Source organism: Meriones unguiculatus, chromosome 15 (assembly GCF_030254825.1).
Source record: "Meriones unguiculatus strain TT.TT164.6M chromosome 15, Bangor_MerUng_6.1, whole genome shotgun sequence".
Taxonomy (NCBI): domain Eukaryota; kingdom Metazoa; phylum Chordata; class Mammalia; order Rodentia; family Muridae; genus Meriones; species Meriones unguiculatus.
Window position 1 is genome coordinate 78,834,055 of NC_083362.1, and position 17,300 is coordinate 78,851,354.

At 47.5% G+C, this 17,300-nt stretch overlaps 1 protein-coding gene across 2 annotated transcripts; it reads left to right on the forward strand.

The window, feature by feature from the left end:
* The first annotated feature begins 317 nt into the window (after positions 1–317).
* On the forward strand, positions 318–5,195 carry Neu4 (neuraminidase 4). 2 transcript variants are annotated; one of them, XM_021632064.2, is made up of 4 exons: positions 318–456; positions 1,758–1,990; positions 2,093–2,348; positions 4,021–5,195. In XM_021632064.2, the coding sequence occupies exons 2-4, from the start codon at positions 1,790–1,792 to the stop codon at positions 4,983–4,985; spliced, it is 1,422 nt and encodes a 473-aa protein (XP_021487739.1). In that variant the 5' UTR covers positions 318–456; positions 1,758–1,789; the 3' UTR covers positions 4,986–5,195. The 2 variants fall into 2 exon arrangements, with proteins under 2 accessions (XP_021487739.1, XP_060224907.1); XM_060368924.1 differs by lacking the exon at positions 1,758–1,990 and having other exon boundaries at positions 323–456.
* Positions 5,196–17,300: the final 12,105 nt, after the last annotated feature.

Here is a 17,300-nt window from a genome sequence, read left to right on the forward strand (position 1 = left end):
TCCCCTTTGTAGGCTTCAGCTTCCCCTGTGTACAATGGAAGTGACCTGATAGTGTCTGGAGCCTCTCTGGGTTCTGCTCTGTTTCCAGGCTGGGGAGTGGGCTCAGGCTCCCAGCTTCTGCAGGCTGTATTCATAGTTCCCGTGGTCCTAGATTTTGGGAAGCTATCCAAATAATAAGAGAATGTCTCTCTTGTGCCTGTTCCGTCTGAAGGGACACGTGGCTCCTCGCACCTGTTTCTACTTGGGTACAATTGCCCTTTGAGTGCAGAGCTGGGGAGATTCCAGGAGACAGGAAGCTTCTCAGAAGCCCCAGAGCTAGTAATGGGTGGGCAGGACAGTGTGCGTCTCAGAGCTTGTGGCCTGGGCTGTGCTTGGTAGACTCAGAGGACCTAAGGCTTGGAGCTAGTGGTGGTCAGCACAGCCCTCTGTGGTCTGTGGAACCTGCTATTGCTTTGCGTGAGTAATTAACTGTCCTCTACTCTTCTCTATCCTGTGTTCCAATCATACTAGGTCCCTACTGAGACTTGAGCTTTGTTCTAGCATCCTGCTCTCTTTGCCTCCCCTTGGTGCCCTGACCTAGATACTTCTGTATGCCTTGTGGTAGGCTGGTCAGGAGTGGCTGCTGTGGGCTGTGCCTGGCCATGTGCTGTTTGGCTGGTAGTGGTCTGGCCTAGATGATTGCAGGCTGACCATGTCCTATATCAGCTATATACTCACCTTCTGGTCTGCCATTGCCCAAATCAGACAGCAGTCCCTGGCAGGTTCAGCTCATACCCTCAACATAGCCCCAACAGGTCCTCCTTTGAGAGGCTAAGTCGGGGGTATACATACCCTGGGGCTGCCTGGCCACTCTACTGTGGCTTCAGTTCCACCTGGAAGTGTTTCCCAGCTGTCCCTCAGTCCAGCACCTCACAGATGTGGATGCCTGGGGTGGAGGTATAGACAAGAAGGGGTAAGCTGCTCAGAAGCTCTCTGATCACACAGATACATCACCTGCTTGATCTTTGGCTTGTAGGTGAAGTTAGGAAGTGGCTGTGGGGGTATAGGGTAAGAGACAGGACAGCAGATGACCATGAGGAGTGGCCTTTGTTCTTCCTTATTCAGTACATCCTCCTGGCCATGGAATTCTATCCACCCACTCCTCCATCTTCTCAGCCTCACATTGACCCTGCTCTGACAGGGAAGCATTAGTTTAGGGCTAAGCCAGGACCTCTCTGATCTTCTTGGCTTTCCTTTCTTTGGTGTTTTGTTCAGTGCTGTCCCTAGCATTCTCTCACTCTCTTTCTCTGGTGCATAGGAGAGCCCCTTGGGGTATGCTACAGGTGAGTGCAGCTCTTCTGTTCTTCTCCAAACACCTAGGCAGCCCAGGGATTCAGTAGGTGTATCCTTGTGCCTGAAGCTCTACTGTCTGTGGAGACATCTGGAGCTCCCTTCTCCCTCCATGTGGTTCTAGTGCTTGTCTGCCTCTGCTGGGTGGTGTGCCTCCCTGGTCTCACATACTGTATTTGTGAACATTGAGTCCCCCCTTGTCTGACTTTGTCCGCTTGCCTCTACTCAGCTAGCCTGGCAAAGGAGCAGCTTGGAGAGAAGGAAGAGAACAGTTCCATAGACATTTGGGGTGCAGAGGCTGTCAGGGATCTGGGTCATAGGGTTTGAGAAATCTGAGGTGAGGGAGATGGAAAATGCCATCAAGATGAGCAGGTGGGTATAGGGCAGGCCCATGGCCATGTAAATCTGTGGCACTTCCCTCCCAACAGACTCCCTGGTGCCCTGCTTCTACCAGAAGGGCATGGGGCCCCCTCATGTTCCCAGGAGGACAGTGCTCTTCCAGCAGGAGAGGACAGGCCTGACCTACCGTGTACCTGCGCTGCTCTGTGTGCCTCCCAGGCCTACCCTGCTGGCCTTCGCCGAACAGCGGCTTAGCCCTAATGACTCTCATGCCCACCGCCTGGTGCTGCGGAGGGGCACACTGGCCAAGGGCTCAGTGCGGGTGAGTGCTAGGTGTAGAGTGGAAACTGAAGCCCAGCTCTACCACCTCAGGAGACTGAGGTCAGGCTCTAGATGTCTTGACTGGCTGCCTCTCTTCCCTCAGTGGGGCACTCTGAGCGTCCTGGAGACCGCGGTGCTGGCAGAGCACAGGTCTATGAACCCTTGCCCAGTGCTGGATGAGCACTCCGGAACCATCTTCCTCTTCTTCATTGCGGTGCTGGGCCACACACCGGAGGCCGTGCAAATAGCCACTGGCAAGAACGCTGCTCGCCTATGTTGTGTGACCAGCTGTGACGTCGGCCTTACCTGGGGCAGTGTGCGAGATCTCACTGAGGAGGCCATAGGTGTGGCATTGCAGGGTAGGTGGATCTGGTATGGCCTGGGCAGGTGGTCTGGGGTGGAGGAGTAGAGTGGGTAGGGACAGGACAGGACAAGATGGGTGAAGACTCAAATGAGCTTGGACTAGTCCCTTGTATAGATCCATCAGCTACTTGGAAATCTTCATTCTGCCTCTCATACTCCCAGTGTTCTGCCCCATCTTCCCCCACAAGCAATGCTCTCCTAACACTGTCCCCAGGACTGTCTGGCATTTCCCAAGTTCCTTTATTGCCAGGCCAATAGGTGTTTGGTCACCTTCCCCAAACCACCTTCATAGAGCTGTCAACTTAAGCCCACCAGGGGCTCTCCTTGGCTTGATCTGTGCAGAAGAGGGCTAAATCTTTTATCTTTAAACCCAGCTCTTCTACCACTTCCTTTCGCCTCCTCCTCATCCAGCCATGGACTCTGGGTCTTAGTCTTTTTTTCTACTTCTTCAGTCCCCACTCCCCAGGGACCATCTTCTGCTTTCCTCCACCACCCTGATCCCTGCTGGTAGGCAGTGCCCCTAGGGGCTACAGAACTGGCACATGAGGGCTACGTGGCAGATTTTGGAAGGTGGACGAGAAAACAGGGCTGTCTTATTTTAAATTATTTTTTTCCTTCCTTCCTTCTTTCCTTCCTTCCTTCTTTCCTTCTTTCCTTCTTTCCTTCTTTCCTTCTTTCCTTCCTTCCTTCTTTCCACTGTAGTGAAACACTATGACCAAAAAGCAAGTCGGGGAGGAAAGGGTTTATTTAGCTTTCATTTTCAGATCATAACCCATTATTGGAGGAAGTCAGGACAGGAACTCAAGCAGAGCTGGAACCTGGAGGCAGAGGCTGATGCAGAGGCCAAGGAAGGGTATAGCTTACTGGCTTGCTTCCCATGGCTTGCTCAGCCTGCTTTTTTATAGAACCCAGGACCACCAGTCGAGGGATGGCTTCACCCACAATGAGCTGGACCCTCCCCTACTGATCACTAACTGAGAAAATGCCTTGCAGCTGGATCTCATGGAGGCATCTCCTCAACTGAGGTTCCTTCCTCTCTGATGGCTCTAGCTTGTGTCAAGTTGACACACAAAAGCAGCCAGTATAAGGGCTCATCCAAGAACCTCATCCGTGGTCTCCCCAGTACACTGTTCTTGTGTAGCGACTGTGCCAGAAGTTGAGCTCAGCTGGTGATCATCAAACCTCTGCTGGCTAAAGGCTGTGGAGCAGCTCAGTTGTAGATGACTTGTTTGGCCTGATTTCCATGCTTAGCACCCCAAGACCAAAAGAAAAACACTTGACCTAGGACCTGGAGAGCTGAGCTTGTCTCAGAGGTTAGGAGCTTGTATGGCTTACAGCTCTGGTAGAGAACTGGAGTTTGGTTCCCTACACTGGGATTGGCTCACAACTGCCTGTAACTCCAGTTTTGGGATATTTGTCACCTCTAGCTTCTATAGGTACTGCACTCATGTGCATGCCTTCCATAGCCATATCATTACAAATAAGCATTACAAACAAACAAACAAACAAACAAACCCCACAAAACTCTAAGACAGCACTTGATCAAGTAGACTCCTAGGATTCTGAAGACAGCTTTGACAGGGTCCTCCGGTCTGGACACATTCAGGGTCCAGGACAGGGAGGCAGTGTGCCGTCCTAACCCAAGGTCCTGGTTCCTTCTCTCTGTAGACTGGGCCACCTTTGCTGTGGGTCCAGGCCATGGAGTTCAGCTGCGCTCAGGTCGCCTGCTTGTTCCTGCTTACACCTATCGCGTGGACCGTCGGGAGTGTTTTGGCAGGATCTGCTGGACCAGTCCCCACTCCTTGGCTTTCTACAGTGATGACCACGGAATCTCCTGGCACTGTGGAGGCCTTGTGCCCAACCTGCGCTCTGGAGAGTGCCAGCTGGCTGCTGTGGATGGTGACTTCCTCTACTGTAACGCCCGGAGCCCTCTGGGTAACCGTGTGCAGGCACTGAGTGCTGACGAGGGCACTTCCTTCCTGCCAGGGGAACTGGTGCCTACACTGGCTGAGACTGCCCGTGGCTGCCAGGGTAGCATTGTGGGCTTCCCAGCCCCACCCTCCAGCAGGTCTCAGAATAATAGGGGGCCAATGGGCCTTGGGAATACTCCACATTCCCCATGCCTCTATCTCAGAGTAGAGTCTTCAGGAGAAGGGGCTGGAAGTTGGGTGCCCAGGGAGCCATTCTGCTACCCCCAGTTTCAGAGCCCAGAAAATCGTGGGCTAGAGCCTGGGACAGGTGGAGATAAGACAGCCCGGACTCCAGAACTTTCAACGTCCTCTGCTTCTATGCTTCAGAGTCCCACGTGGCTGTTGTATTCCCACCCAGCAGGGCGTAGAGCTCGGCTCCACATGGGAATTTACCTGAGCCGGTCCCCCTTAGACCCCCACAGCTGGACAGAGCCCTGGGTGATCTATGAGGGCCCCAGTGGCTACTCTGACCTAGCGTTCCTTGGGCCTGTGTCTGGGGCATCCCCTGCCTTTGCCTGTCTGTTTGAGAGCGGGACTAGGGCTTCCTATGAAGACATCTCTTTTTGCTTGTTCTCATTGGGTGATGTCCTGGAGAATGTGCCCACTGGATTAGAGATACCCAGTCTCAGGGATAAGCCTCAGGGGCATTGCTGGCCCTCTTGATGGCTTGGCTCTCTGGCAGGCTCCTGGGGAGGAAGGGTAGCATATGTAGAGGAGGCTAGGGGCAAGTCAGCATGTCCCTAGGACAGAGCATTGTCTCCTCCTTTCTGCTGGTGGGGCATGACTCACGAGGGAGCTTTCTGAGTGTGAATGATAAATAAAGGGATTGCACTGTGTCTCTTTCTTTCCACATTAAAGCCTTGGGTCCCAGTACTCTAGCTCACTGCTTCTCTGATTGCCATGCACCCAACACTTTGCTCAGCTCTCACATTCCAAGGGTGCTTATCACAGGTGAAGGCAACAGAAACAGTGGACATCACGGCACCTCTTCCACTACCTGCTGTCTGAAAACCCCAATCAATTTGTAATGTGCTGATGACTAACTGAGGTCTGTTCACTTTCTGAATTTCCAGCAAGAGAAGCAGGGTGGGGAGCTACCCTCCCCAGCTAGTAGGGAAGGAGCTTGATTTGAGCATATAGTTACTATAGGCACTTAAAAAAAATCTTTTTATTTTGGTTTTTCTTAAGCTTCTACCTCCCTTCTCCACCCCAATCTCTTCCAACACCAGGTAGGAGAAAGAAGGTTAGTGGGGAGAGAGGGTAGAGTTCTCTTTACCTACTTACTGCTGTTGAGGGATGTAGTTCCTTGGGGCAAGTCCAATCTTCATCTTAGGGTAGCTCCAACTTTCCATCAAACTGCACCAACAGCAACTAGGAGCACGGGAAGGAAAGAGCAGCAGCAGCTTTCTTCTTTCTCACCCCACCCCCTTTGGACTCTGGCATTTATTCCTTTCTCCAGAGTCCTCAGATTTAAACTGTCTGAAGCTGGCCAAGAGCCCCCTCTCAGAGCCAGCAGGACGCAAATAGTTTGCTGCTGTGGACAATCTGAATCAGTCCCATATCCTACACCTGGGATTAAAACAAAAACATGTTTACATAACATAACTGAGTTTTTAAAGACACCAAAACTTTCCACTACAGGGATTTCCTCCTAGGACCTGCTCCATATGCAAACTTCTTCACCCTTCTCTGGAGAGGGCTCTTCCACCAGTACTGACCCTCAGGGAAGCCTCTCTCTCTCTCTCTCTCTCTCTCTCTCTCTCTCTCTCTCTCTCCCCTGTCCCATTACTCTTTTGTATTTCTTATTAAAGTCCTAATTTCTGATTACAAAAACAATCTGTGGGTGTCAGGACAATGGATTATTCAGCATTTACAATGGAATCACAGGAATCTGAGTTCCATTCTTAGCATCATGTAAAAAGCCTGGTTTAGTGGCAAACACTTGAAGTCTCAGCACTGGAAAGGCAGAAATAAGTAAATTCCCAATATTCCCTGGATGGACATTGTAGCCTAATTAGCATGCTCCAGGTCTCAGTGAGAGATCCTGTCTCAAAACACAAAGCAATGACTTCTGACAAATGACTCAGATCTTCTAACCTCTTGAAGTATATAATACACATCCTTGTGTACGAACTTCCCTACAATGTTAAAAACAAAACAAAACCCAACAGGTATATGGCCATTTTAGAAAAATTAGAAAATGTAGAAAGCTATGAAAAATTTTTAAATGACCTCAAGAGAAAACTTTACTGTTTTGTTTTCTTTGTATGTTATGTAAAAATGCTTTTGTTTTAATCCCAAGTGTGGGGGTTTTTAGTTGGGCTATAGTTTGTCCACACCTGTTAATTGTCACATGCAGGTTATGATCTTTGCCAGCTGATAATGGCCTTCCACGTGCTGCATGGAGAGGGGCGTGGTCTAGGACTTTGAGAGTACAAATATGAGAGCCAGTGGTGTTTGGTGAAGTTCGGTGTTGGCACGTGGCATGGAGAGACCAGAGATAGTGTGGCAGCCTGGAGCAGACAGAGAAACGCTTTGGTGTGCAGCGGTGTGGAGGAGACTGCTGGCTGAGTCTGTGGTCAACGGAGATTGGTATAAAGCCCTAAAAGAAGTACAGGGGTCTGAGCCCAATCTTCCCACTAGCCTTTTCTCTCTCCTACTTAAGGTTGGGGGGTTGGTGGAAGGGAGGTAGAGGCCTAAACACCCAAAATAGAATTTTAAACAAGACTGCTACAGGTGGCTTTCTCCGGCGCTTTTACTGCTCTTGGTACTATACCTATTAAGCTGATATGCTACTTGGCCAAGCCTTGGGATGTGTACTGTTTTTGAGGTGGGTTCTGTTATTTCCATGAGGTAGTGGAGAGCCTTGGATCAAACTAACTGGGGCTTACATCCATCTGGAGACCTTCAGGAGCTCCTGACTCGATGTTTGTTGTCACCAGGCCTGCTTTGGCAGAGCACACCATAAAGTCTGGGATCAAGTCTCCTAGAAGGTGTCACCTTCCAGTGGCCCCTGAATTCCTTGATCTTCAAGTTCTCATTAGCTGCTAAGGACTCTGGGGGAGGGTCCTCCTGAGTGTGTTCCCCAAGGGTAGGGAAGAAGGATGTGGTGAGAATGCCTAGGCTTAGGGTATGGTCTTGTTTTACTCTGCATTCACTGTTAGTAGCACTGTGCCACATGCCACACCACAGACTGGGGTGAGCTTTAAAGGAAGGAAATTGATATTGGTTAACATTTCTGGGGGTTAGGAGCAGTCATATATGATGATGGTCATCTTGGTGGCAGATCCTGAGGTAGCTGAAGGTATGGCACGCTGAGAAACTGTGTGTATGCTTTGTCTGGCCTTATTTGTTTGTTAGTTTAGAGGCTTAGTGGTTAAGAGCACTTGCTGCTTGTCTTAGGGTTTTTATTGTTGCAACAAAACACCATGACCAAAAATCAAGTTGGTGGGGAAAGGGTTTATTTGGTTTCTACTTCCTGATCATAATTCATCATTAGAGGAAGTCAGAACAGGAACTCAAGCAGGGCTGGAACCTGGAGCTGATGCAGTGGTCATGGAGGGTGATGCTTACTGGCTTACTCAACCTGCTTTCTGACATAACTCAGGACAATCAGCCCACATATGATACCATCTACAATGGGCTGGGCCCTCCACCACTGATCACTAATTGAGAAAATGCCTTACAGCTGGACCTCATAGAGGCATTTCCTCAACTGAGGCTCTTTCCTCTCTGATGACTCTAACTTGTGTCAAGTTGACACACAAAACCAGCCAGCACACTGTTCTTGCAGAGTCTTGGGTTTTGTTCTCAGCACCCACATGGCAGCTCACAACTACCCATAACTCGAGTTTCAGGGGATGCTCTTCTGGCTTCCATGGGCACTACATGCAGGTGGTACAAAGACATACATACAAGCAAGAGACCCATACACATAGAAAGAAGTTTTAAAAATTATTATTACTACTTGTTGGGGTGGTATGTACACATGTGCATACCACAGAATGCACATAGAGGTTACAGGACAACTTTGTGGCCACTTTTATGTGGGTTCCAAGGATTGAACAAGTTTCCCAAGCTTGTGCACCTGCTGTTAACTATCTTCTATTTTACCAGTTCTCTCTCCACATTCTGATAAAGCTACCAGGATTCAGCTCTGGGGGATATGCTCAAAACGCAAGCCAGTCCTCATCACCTCTCTGTGGACTTTCTGAACCCCATAGCAGACTGTGTTTCCACCCTCTTAGAACCTTGAGTTGCAGGGAGGATATGCTTGTTCCCACAGAAAGCCTCCTACAGAGGCCTTCTGCCTTTCCACCTGCCCCACCTCTGGCAGCTGATGTCTCCTGTATGGTTTAAGCTATGCTTTGGGGTTGTGCTTCCCCCTCCTCAGCCCAGTCTTCCCTGGCACTTCATGATCTGTGAGGTACCCTGGGTGACATGTGGTTTTCTAGCTCCTGGCATCACCAGCTCCAGTATTCCATAGACATGATGTCTGGTGTGTAGAATAATGCCTGAAGACAGCCCTGCCCCAACTCCAGAACCTGTAAAAGGTGACCTTGAAGGCAAATGGATTTTCAGAGAGCTGAAAGGAAGATGGGGACCACGCTGATCTACCTGAATGGACCCAGAGTTAATCAAGGGGCTCTAATGAAAGGGGCCAAGGGCAAAAGTGGAGTTTGAAAATAGGGGAGGAGCTGAGCATTTTCCCCCAAAAGCCTGCAGAAGGAGGCATCCCTAAGACATTGATACCTTAGTGTTAGCCCATGGGACCCAGGTCAGACTTCCAGCTTTCAACATGTGGTAAGTCTGCTGTTTGGGATATACCGTGTTTCAGGCTTGTGAAGCAGTGGGCCATAGGACATAGTTGCAGGTAGCCAGAAATAAACTATCATTGTCCATTTTCAGTATGAGGTACCTTTAGAGCTCATCAGGAATTGCAGATAAAGAGGAGGAACTGTCCCCATGTCTTCCCTAGTTAGAAGCTGTGCACTGAAAGTGGCTGTTAGTCCTTTTTCATTACTGTCACAAAACATCAGAGACAGCCAACATAAAGGAAAGCTTTATGTTGAGCCATGGTTTCAGGTTTATGTCCAAGGTTGGCTGGCTCCATTGCCTTTAGTCTTGTGGTGAGGCAAAGCATCATGGTGGGAGGTACTGCAGGGTAAAGCTGTATACATGATGGCAGTCCCCAGGGAGAGAGAGAGAGAAGATAGGACTGGGGCCAAAGTGCAGCCATGTGGGCACACCCTCCAATTATGTCAACTTCCTACTTCTGCCACTTCCCAGCAATTAGATTATGGATCCTTTGATAAGGTCAGGTCCTCAGGATCCAGTGGAGTTCCCCAAAGTCCACCTCTAAACATTGGAATGGGTATAGTGTTTAGCACATCAGTTTTGGGGAACATTTTTTAAAAATTTATTTATTTTTATTAATTACAATTTATTCATTTTTTACCCCAGCTGTAGCCCCCTCCCTCATCCTTCTCATACCCCTCCCCCAGTCTGCTGCTAGGGCAGGTCCTCCTCCCCTTCCCTCTGACCTTAGCCTATCAGGTCTCATCAGGACTGGCTGTATTGTCTTCCTCTGTGGCCTAGTAAGGCTGCTTCCCCCTTGGGAAGGTGATCAAAGAGCCAGCCACTGCATTCATGTCAGAGATAGCCCCTGTTCTCCTTACTAGGAAATCCACTGGGAGACTGAGTTGCCATGGGCTACATCTGTGCAGGGGTTCTAGGTTATCTATTTTTAAAAAATTAGTTTTTTAAAAATTATTTGGGGAATATTTTATATACAAACCATGGCAGATTATGGTGGTAAATTTTATGTGTCTCTTACCACAATAAAAAGTTATGGGAAACCTGCAGAGTACATCCTACAGCATAGACAAACTGTAATTTTTCAGTTTGTCCTTGTTAAAGGATGTTCAGATTGTTTTTAGTGCCTCTGCTTAAATACATACAAATGCGTCCTTGAAAATAGACTTCCATTTTGTAAGACAGATTCCAAATGTGGGTAGCTGAGCAGAAATATCTAGAATTTTATAATTTATTTTTATTTTATGTGAATTGGTATTTGGCCTGCACATATATCTGTGTGAGGGTGTCAGGTCCACTGGAAATGCCTGTAAGCCTAGACCTCCTGGAGGTTGAAGCAAGAGGATCCAGGGTTCAAGGCTAGCCTGTGTTACATAGTATAAAAAAAATCTATCTTAAAAACAAAGAAAAATAATTATCTTCCAATAAACAAAAAATTGGACTGGAATTTTTTAAAATCTAAAAGCAAAAAGCAGTGAGGTGGAGTGGGGAGCAAACAGAAGGGAGGTGTCTTGAGAGCTGATAGCTCTAATTTGTATAAGCTATCAATATGACATGTCAGCTAGAGCATACACTGAGGATGGTTGTTTGATTCCCATATTGAGAGGTAACAATTGGGAAGAGAGAAAGATTGACTTAAAACATACAAGAAACTGGAAGTTGCATACACAATGGGGAAGGCAAAGACAAAGTAGATACAGAAGGCAAAACAAGCCCAAGCATATCCAAATTACTTCAACACAAACTAACATTTCAATTAGAAAGCAAATTGGCTGTGCTGGCAAAATAAAAACAGACATCAAAGACCCAAACTGCCACATGCCATAGGCAGTGCATGCAGACAGATGCTTGGACACAGAGAAGTCGGCACCAAGGAGGAGACTATGACAGGCACTCGGACACAGTGGGTGTGCAGAAAGAGAGCTCTGTCAGTGGAAAAGGAAGCATTCAAAAGAAAGTTACAGCAGCTGTAAATTTGTATTCTGTTAATGTTATGCACCAAAATTGAAAGCAAAATTGTACCAATTCATAGGAACAAACAGGCAGATTCTCAATTTATGACTGAAGGTCTCTCAGTAACGGACACAGCAAGCAAATCAAAGGAAAGTCAGTTAAGGGTGCATAGCAATGCCAAATCAAACAAGCAAGTGTAACAAGTGGGCTTTATTCCTAGTGCAAAGTGGTCTTGTGCTTCACTTTGAGTGGTCAGAGCTTGGGTCTCACATTCTGATGCAGGTGGTGTAGCTGATATATAATTCAGCAATTATGCTCCTCAGTATCTACCTAAAGTTGCTGAAAACTTGTGTTTACACAAAAACCTAAACATGGTGTTTGTAGCAGCTTTATTTGCAACTGATAAAACTTGGTGGTAACTGCTAACCCTAACCTAATAAACCTAACCCTAATACAAAACTTTCAGCAAGAGAATAGATGGATACATAAACTTCAGCCCGTCCAATTGGTGGGCTATTAGTCAATACTAAAAAGAGGTTGTGGAATGTTGTCCTGAAGGCAGGATGTGGCCATTGTCAACCTGAGCTCTTAGAAGAAGGGATTGCCTATGTGAGGTCTGCAAAAGAGTGGGTCCATTAGTGTTCCTTAACCCAGGAGAGGAAGGGGCTGCAAGGCTCTGTTCCTTTCTGAGGCTATGCATTTAAAGGCTTTTGGGGAGAGGCTTAGAAAGCCTATCTTTTCTCTGATGATATCAGCAGCTAACAGTTTCTGGGCCCTGCCCCTCTCTGAGGAGACTCTCTCTCTTTCTCCCTCTCCTCCCTCCCTCCCTCTTCCTCTCTGTTCCTCCTTCTTTCTCTTTCTCTCAGCTGTCATCAATCTATCATCTGTTATATCTATCATGCATTGATCTATCATCCATCTTTCATCTATCATCTGTCTCTCTATCATCTATCTATCATCTACCTGTTCATCATTTATCAAACATCTATCAATCTATAATCTATATTATACATGTTATACTGCAGTTAATCATTGATGGGGTAGTGGCTTATATAGCTGTACTTCTCCCTGAGGATATATAATTTGCTAATTCTTTTTGAGAAAGATATTTTCTTCAGAGTATTGACATACTCATAAATAATGTCTCATTCATTCTGTATGAACTTTTAGAGTAGCTGGGCAATGGTGGTGCATACCTTTAATCCCAGTGGGAGGCAGAGGCATGTTGATCTCTGTGAGTCTGAAGCCAGAGCGAGTTCTAGGACAGCCAGGGCTACACAGAGAAACCCTGTCTCAAAAAACAAAACAAAACAAAACAAAAAACAACAAAAAAACTTTAAAGACATTGGTTCACCAAGATAGACTTGAATGTAATATCTTTCTTTGTTGTTGGGATCCTATGTGGGGTGAAAAGATGTTTGTTCATTTATCAAGGAAAAGTTCACACAACAGCTATCAAGCTTATGAAAAAGCAGTGATAAAATTCATATGGGTATTACTAGGAGAGGCCATATGAAAAGTCTCTTACTGTGTGATCTCAACCACATGGCTTTCTGGAAAGGGCAAGGCCAAGGGGTGAAAGGACCAGGGCTTGAACGAAGGTGTGCGTGCTCGTGTGTGTGAGTGCAAATGCAGAACACAGAATGTTAATGGAAAGAGTCTTGGGTGTTTTCTGTGACCTGATACTCAGATTCCTTGTGTCTTGAGCAAATAATTGAATGAAACATGGAAATGCAGTAGCTAAAGTATAGCTGTTTTAAAATAGAGAAGGAAGTATAAAAGTAAACTCCACAGAGTGTGAATGGGCTTGAGCAAACAAGAGGCTCAAGAGCTGTTTTCATATCCAGGGGTGTGGATTATATGAAGTAGCTATTAACTCCGAGTCAATAATCATCAGTGTCACATGAAGGAAAGAAATCAAAGCACTTCCCCTTGGAATCATTTAACTGAGAGAGAGAGAGAGAGAATGAACATTAGAATTCTCTACTTCATGCTGCATGTGTCTTCCATCTTCTGTCTGTTGAATGAGTCAGAATCTGTCCCTGCCTGAAGGCTGTCTTGTGAGTCTGTCCCTGTGTCTTCTGTTCTGTGTGTGTGTCATGGCTGTCTGTGTCTGTGATGGTGTCCATCTGTTGTATGAACTGTGTGTATCTGTCTCCTAACAAAGGTCTGTGCTCTGTCCTTACTGAACAGCACACAAAGCATCATATGGGGGAGGGAATGGGATCTTTGACAGACATCTTTAACAGAGTTTTACAAGGGATTAAGTCACTGGCTCCAGCTGCCCTCCACTGACCCAAAGGACAAGCACCATTATCTACTAGTACTCATAAATGGATGCTCTGGACCTCTGTGATAGATTTCAGAAGATTGCTTTCCACCTCTGTATCTGCTGCTTTCAGCAAACAAGACACATGCATTATCTGGGTCAGGGGCATGGGCGAGTACAGAACTTAAGATTGGAGCTATACATTAGCTTAAGTTGTAAAAGGTGATTACATAGGAAATCCCATGAAGGTAAAGTCGGTTGTTCTATTCTCTTAAAGGCAGGTTGAGCAAACAGTCTGAGTACACAGTAGATTAACAGTCTTAAGTCTTAGTGTGATTAACTCTGGCTGTGAGGCCCAGCCCTCCCCTCCTCAAAAAAAATCCAGTCTTAGAATGTAAGAGATTTTCAGAATATTGCATCACCACATCCAGTTTTTCCCTCCCCCTATTGTAGGTGACTGACTTTTCTTGTTGTTGGGAGGATCTTGGTTGCTGAATCTTGGAGTTAAGTCTTCTGTTGACTCAGTTATGTGCATCCAATTTGCCCTTTCTGCTTCAAGAGGAATTTTAGGGCAGTGAAAATTCACAAGAGGGCTCTGCTAAGGCATTGCATGGCATTATACATCTGTCAAGGCCCACAGCAGTGACAACAAGGGGACCCTGATGTAGACTGTACTCTGAAAGGGAATGATGCACGAGTGTAGATTTGCTGTAGCAGCAAATGCCCTCCCTAATTCTGTTAACTGTAGGGGTTTTGTGCCTAGGTGTCTGGGGTGGGAGGAGGATACATGGGAGAGTTCTACTTTCTGCAAACCCAAAACAATTTTAAAAATAGTCAATTGAAAATGTGTAAGGATAAGGCTGTAAAGTTAAAAGAATGCAGAGCTGGGTGTGGTGGTGCATGCCTTTATCCCAGCACTGGGAGGCAGAAGCAGATGAATCTTTGTGAGCTCGAGGCCAGCCTTGTCTACACAGTGAGTCCAGGGCAGCCAGGGCTATTACACAGAGAAATCTTGTCTCAACCTCCAGACCCCCCCTCCCCCCAAAAAAGAAAAAAAAAGCGTATTTTTTTTGCACATTCTAAAGTATATTTGCATAATATTGAACTACCCCCAGGGCCCACAAACTTGAATATGTGAACAGCCATAGGGTTGCCCTGGCTCTGGCAAGTGCCTGCCTTATGTCACTTATCTTACTTTCAAGAGTCTGTCAATGCTGGGTAGAGGTCATGGTCCTTGTCTATCTTGTTTGCCTGGACCTTGGTCAGATTGGCAAGTTTTGTGGCCAGGGATGGTTCCCAGGCGTGGGTCACACAACAGCCCAGGTGCTGCTGGAAAGGTCTTTGCTTTGTTTTTAACACACACACACACACACACACACACACACACACACACACACACACGAGTCAAGGTGCCTGCAGAGGCTAGACACATTAGAACCCTGGAGCTGTAGTTATAGGCAGTTATGAGCTGCCTGATGTGGGTGCTGAGAACCAAATTCAGCTCCATCTAGGAGAGTAGTATAGCCCTTACCTTATTTTTGGATGAGATTAATGACTACATTGGCAGACTCAGTAAAGTGGAAGACTGTGCTGTGTGAGAGTTTTGCTGTCCATAAGAAAGTCTCGACTGGAGAAGCTTTCATCCAGAAGTGTCAAGTTCTAAGTCCTAGCTTTATCTTGTCCCCACATCTGCTGGCCTGCCACCTGGCCTGATCCCAAGAGACCTAAACATCCCTTATTTTAGATCCTGTTGATCCTGTTACCCTGGCAAGCTCTGACTACTGAGGGTGACCCTCCTGGGGCCTCAGTTTCCCCTTCCTTCAGTGAGGGATGCCAACCCTCACATGCTTATGGATGGGCCTTTCACCTAGCTGAGGCAGCTTCTGTGATCAGGCAGAGAGCCAAGGCTCTCATCTCCCTTCCAGCCCAGAAAATAAGATTCTTGCTGCAAACCAAAACTCTGTCCCTGTTAAGTGCTGACTTGTCATCTCCTCCCCAAAGAGTGCTGGCAGCCCTGTTTGATTTGCCGTCTCTGGAGTTCAGTCCTCCTACGAGTATAACTACAGTTTGTCTTTTCATGCAGACAGGTTACTTCCCTGAGCTCTCTGTTAAGATTCATCCATGGTGTGGCATGTGACAGAATTTCCTTCCCTCTCAAGGCTAATTGTATGGGTGGAATATATCTGGTTCATCCACTCATTCCTTGATGGACATACAGGTTGCTCCCACTTCTTCACTCTTGTGAATGTGGAACAAAAGCTTTCCTTCTTTGAGTGTGTGGCTGAAGAACAACCCGCCTGTGTAGATTTGATTTTGGGAGAAAAAAAAACAACCCTATGAACCACAAAGCAGGGATGGATTGTATGACCATATGGTGGGCAGGCCTGTGGTGTACTTATGCCCACCAGGCATGCCTGGGTGCTTGCTACCAGGTAGCAGTCCTCTCCAGCCACACTCTGGGGCCAGGTTTCTGGAGGTTGGACAAATGCAGGCCATCCTGTTTGTGAGAAGGGGAGCCTGGCCATGCCAGAGACAATAAGTTCTATCCTATGGCTGGGGAGAGATGGCTCAGGAGTTAACAATGCTTACTATTCTTGCAGAGGACAAAGGTTCAGTTCCTAGCACTTACACCTCACAACTGCCTGAAACTCTAGCTCCAGGGGATCAAATGCTCTCAATTCTTCATGGACACTTGCACACCAATGGTGCACATAACTCATGAACACACACAGAGCTTTACAAAATATTAAAGGCTAGGCTAGGTGTGGTATTGCACATCTTTAATCCCATCACTCTGGAAGCAGAGGCAGCCAGATCTGAGTTCCAGGCCAGCCAGGGTTACATGGTGAGACCTGTCTCAAACTAAACGGAACTGTAAATCTATTCAAAAACGGAAGCAACAGTGCTCCAAGTGGCCCCAGTTATTGGGACCAATGTCCTATTGTTGCAGAGCCTTGATGGGTTGATTGTCCCCTGCAGGAATTTCTTGAACTCTTAAAAAATCGAGAGCTCCCCTAATGCTAAGGGGCTCCACCCACACCGGTCCACTGAACTTGTATAACTGAGATCACCAGGGCTCAGCCTCTAATCCTCACATGAATCTAGGTGCCAGTCCCGTCTTCCACAGCTAGAGGGCGGGCTTCTCTCGCCTCCTCCATCCAACAGGACCAGACCCTAGTTGTCTAAATCAGAGGTCCTTGTGCACCTCTGCAGACAGTTAGGGAGGGCATTGGTACCCGGGAGGCAGAGAGTGTAGAAGAAAGGCAAGAAACCCTTTGGGTTGGGCCTCAGCGTGGGTGGCAAGTAGCTTGGACGCCTGGGTCCTGCTCCCTTGGGGTCAGCTCTGGTTTGTGGCATAGGGGCCACATCAAGAGCCTAGCTGAGGCTGCAGCCTCTGCCAGAGATTAGGGACACCACAGTGGGAGGCAGTAGGCGCAGGGTCTGAGCCAGGCGGTGTCACAGGTGCTTGGGGCAGGGCGAGCAGACGGAAAAAATGAGTGCGGGGAGGTACAGCTGCCGCTTTACGGGAAAGCGGATGTGAAGTGCTGACTGGTCCCTGCTGCTCTCGGTTCTTATCTGAACAGGGTTGTCACCACCGGATGGCCTGGCCCAGAAGAGCCCAGAGCCAGACGGAAGGTTCAGAGAACGGTTGAGAAAACGACCACTTCCTCCCGCCTGCTGTGCCTCCTCCTCTTCCTCCCCCTCTCCAATCTCTCTCTGTCTCTCTCTCCCTCTTTCACTCTCTCCCTCCCTCCCTTCCTGCTTGTGCTCTGCATCTCTTCTGTATTCTTTGAACTCATGACAATGTTATTGAACTCATGACAATGTTATTGTAACAACATATTCGAGGTGTATTAATCAGATTTTAATTTTGGTGTTTTTTGATGCCCACACGGCTCCCTTATCATATTGGTACAACCCTAACTTGGTTCTTTGCCCTC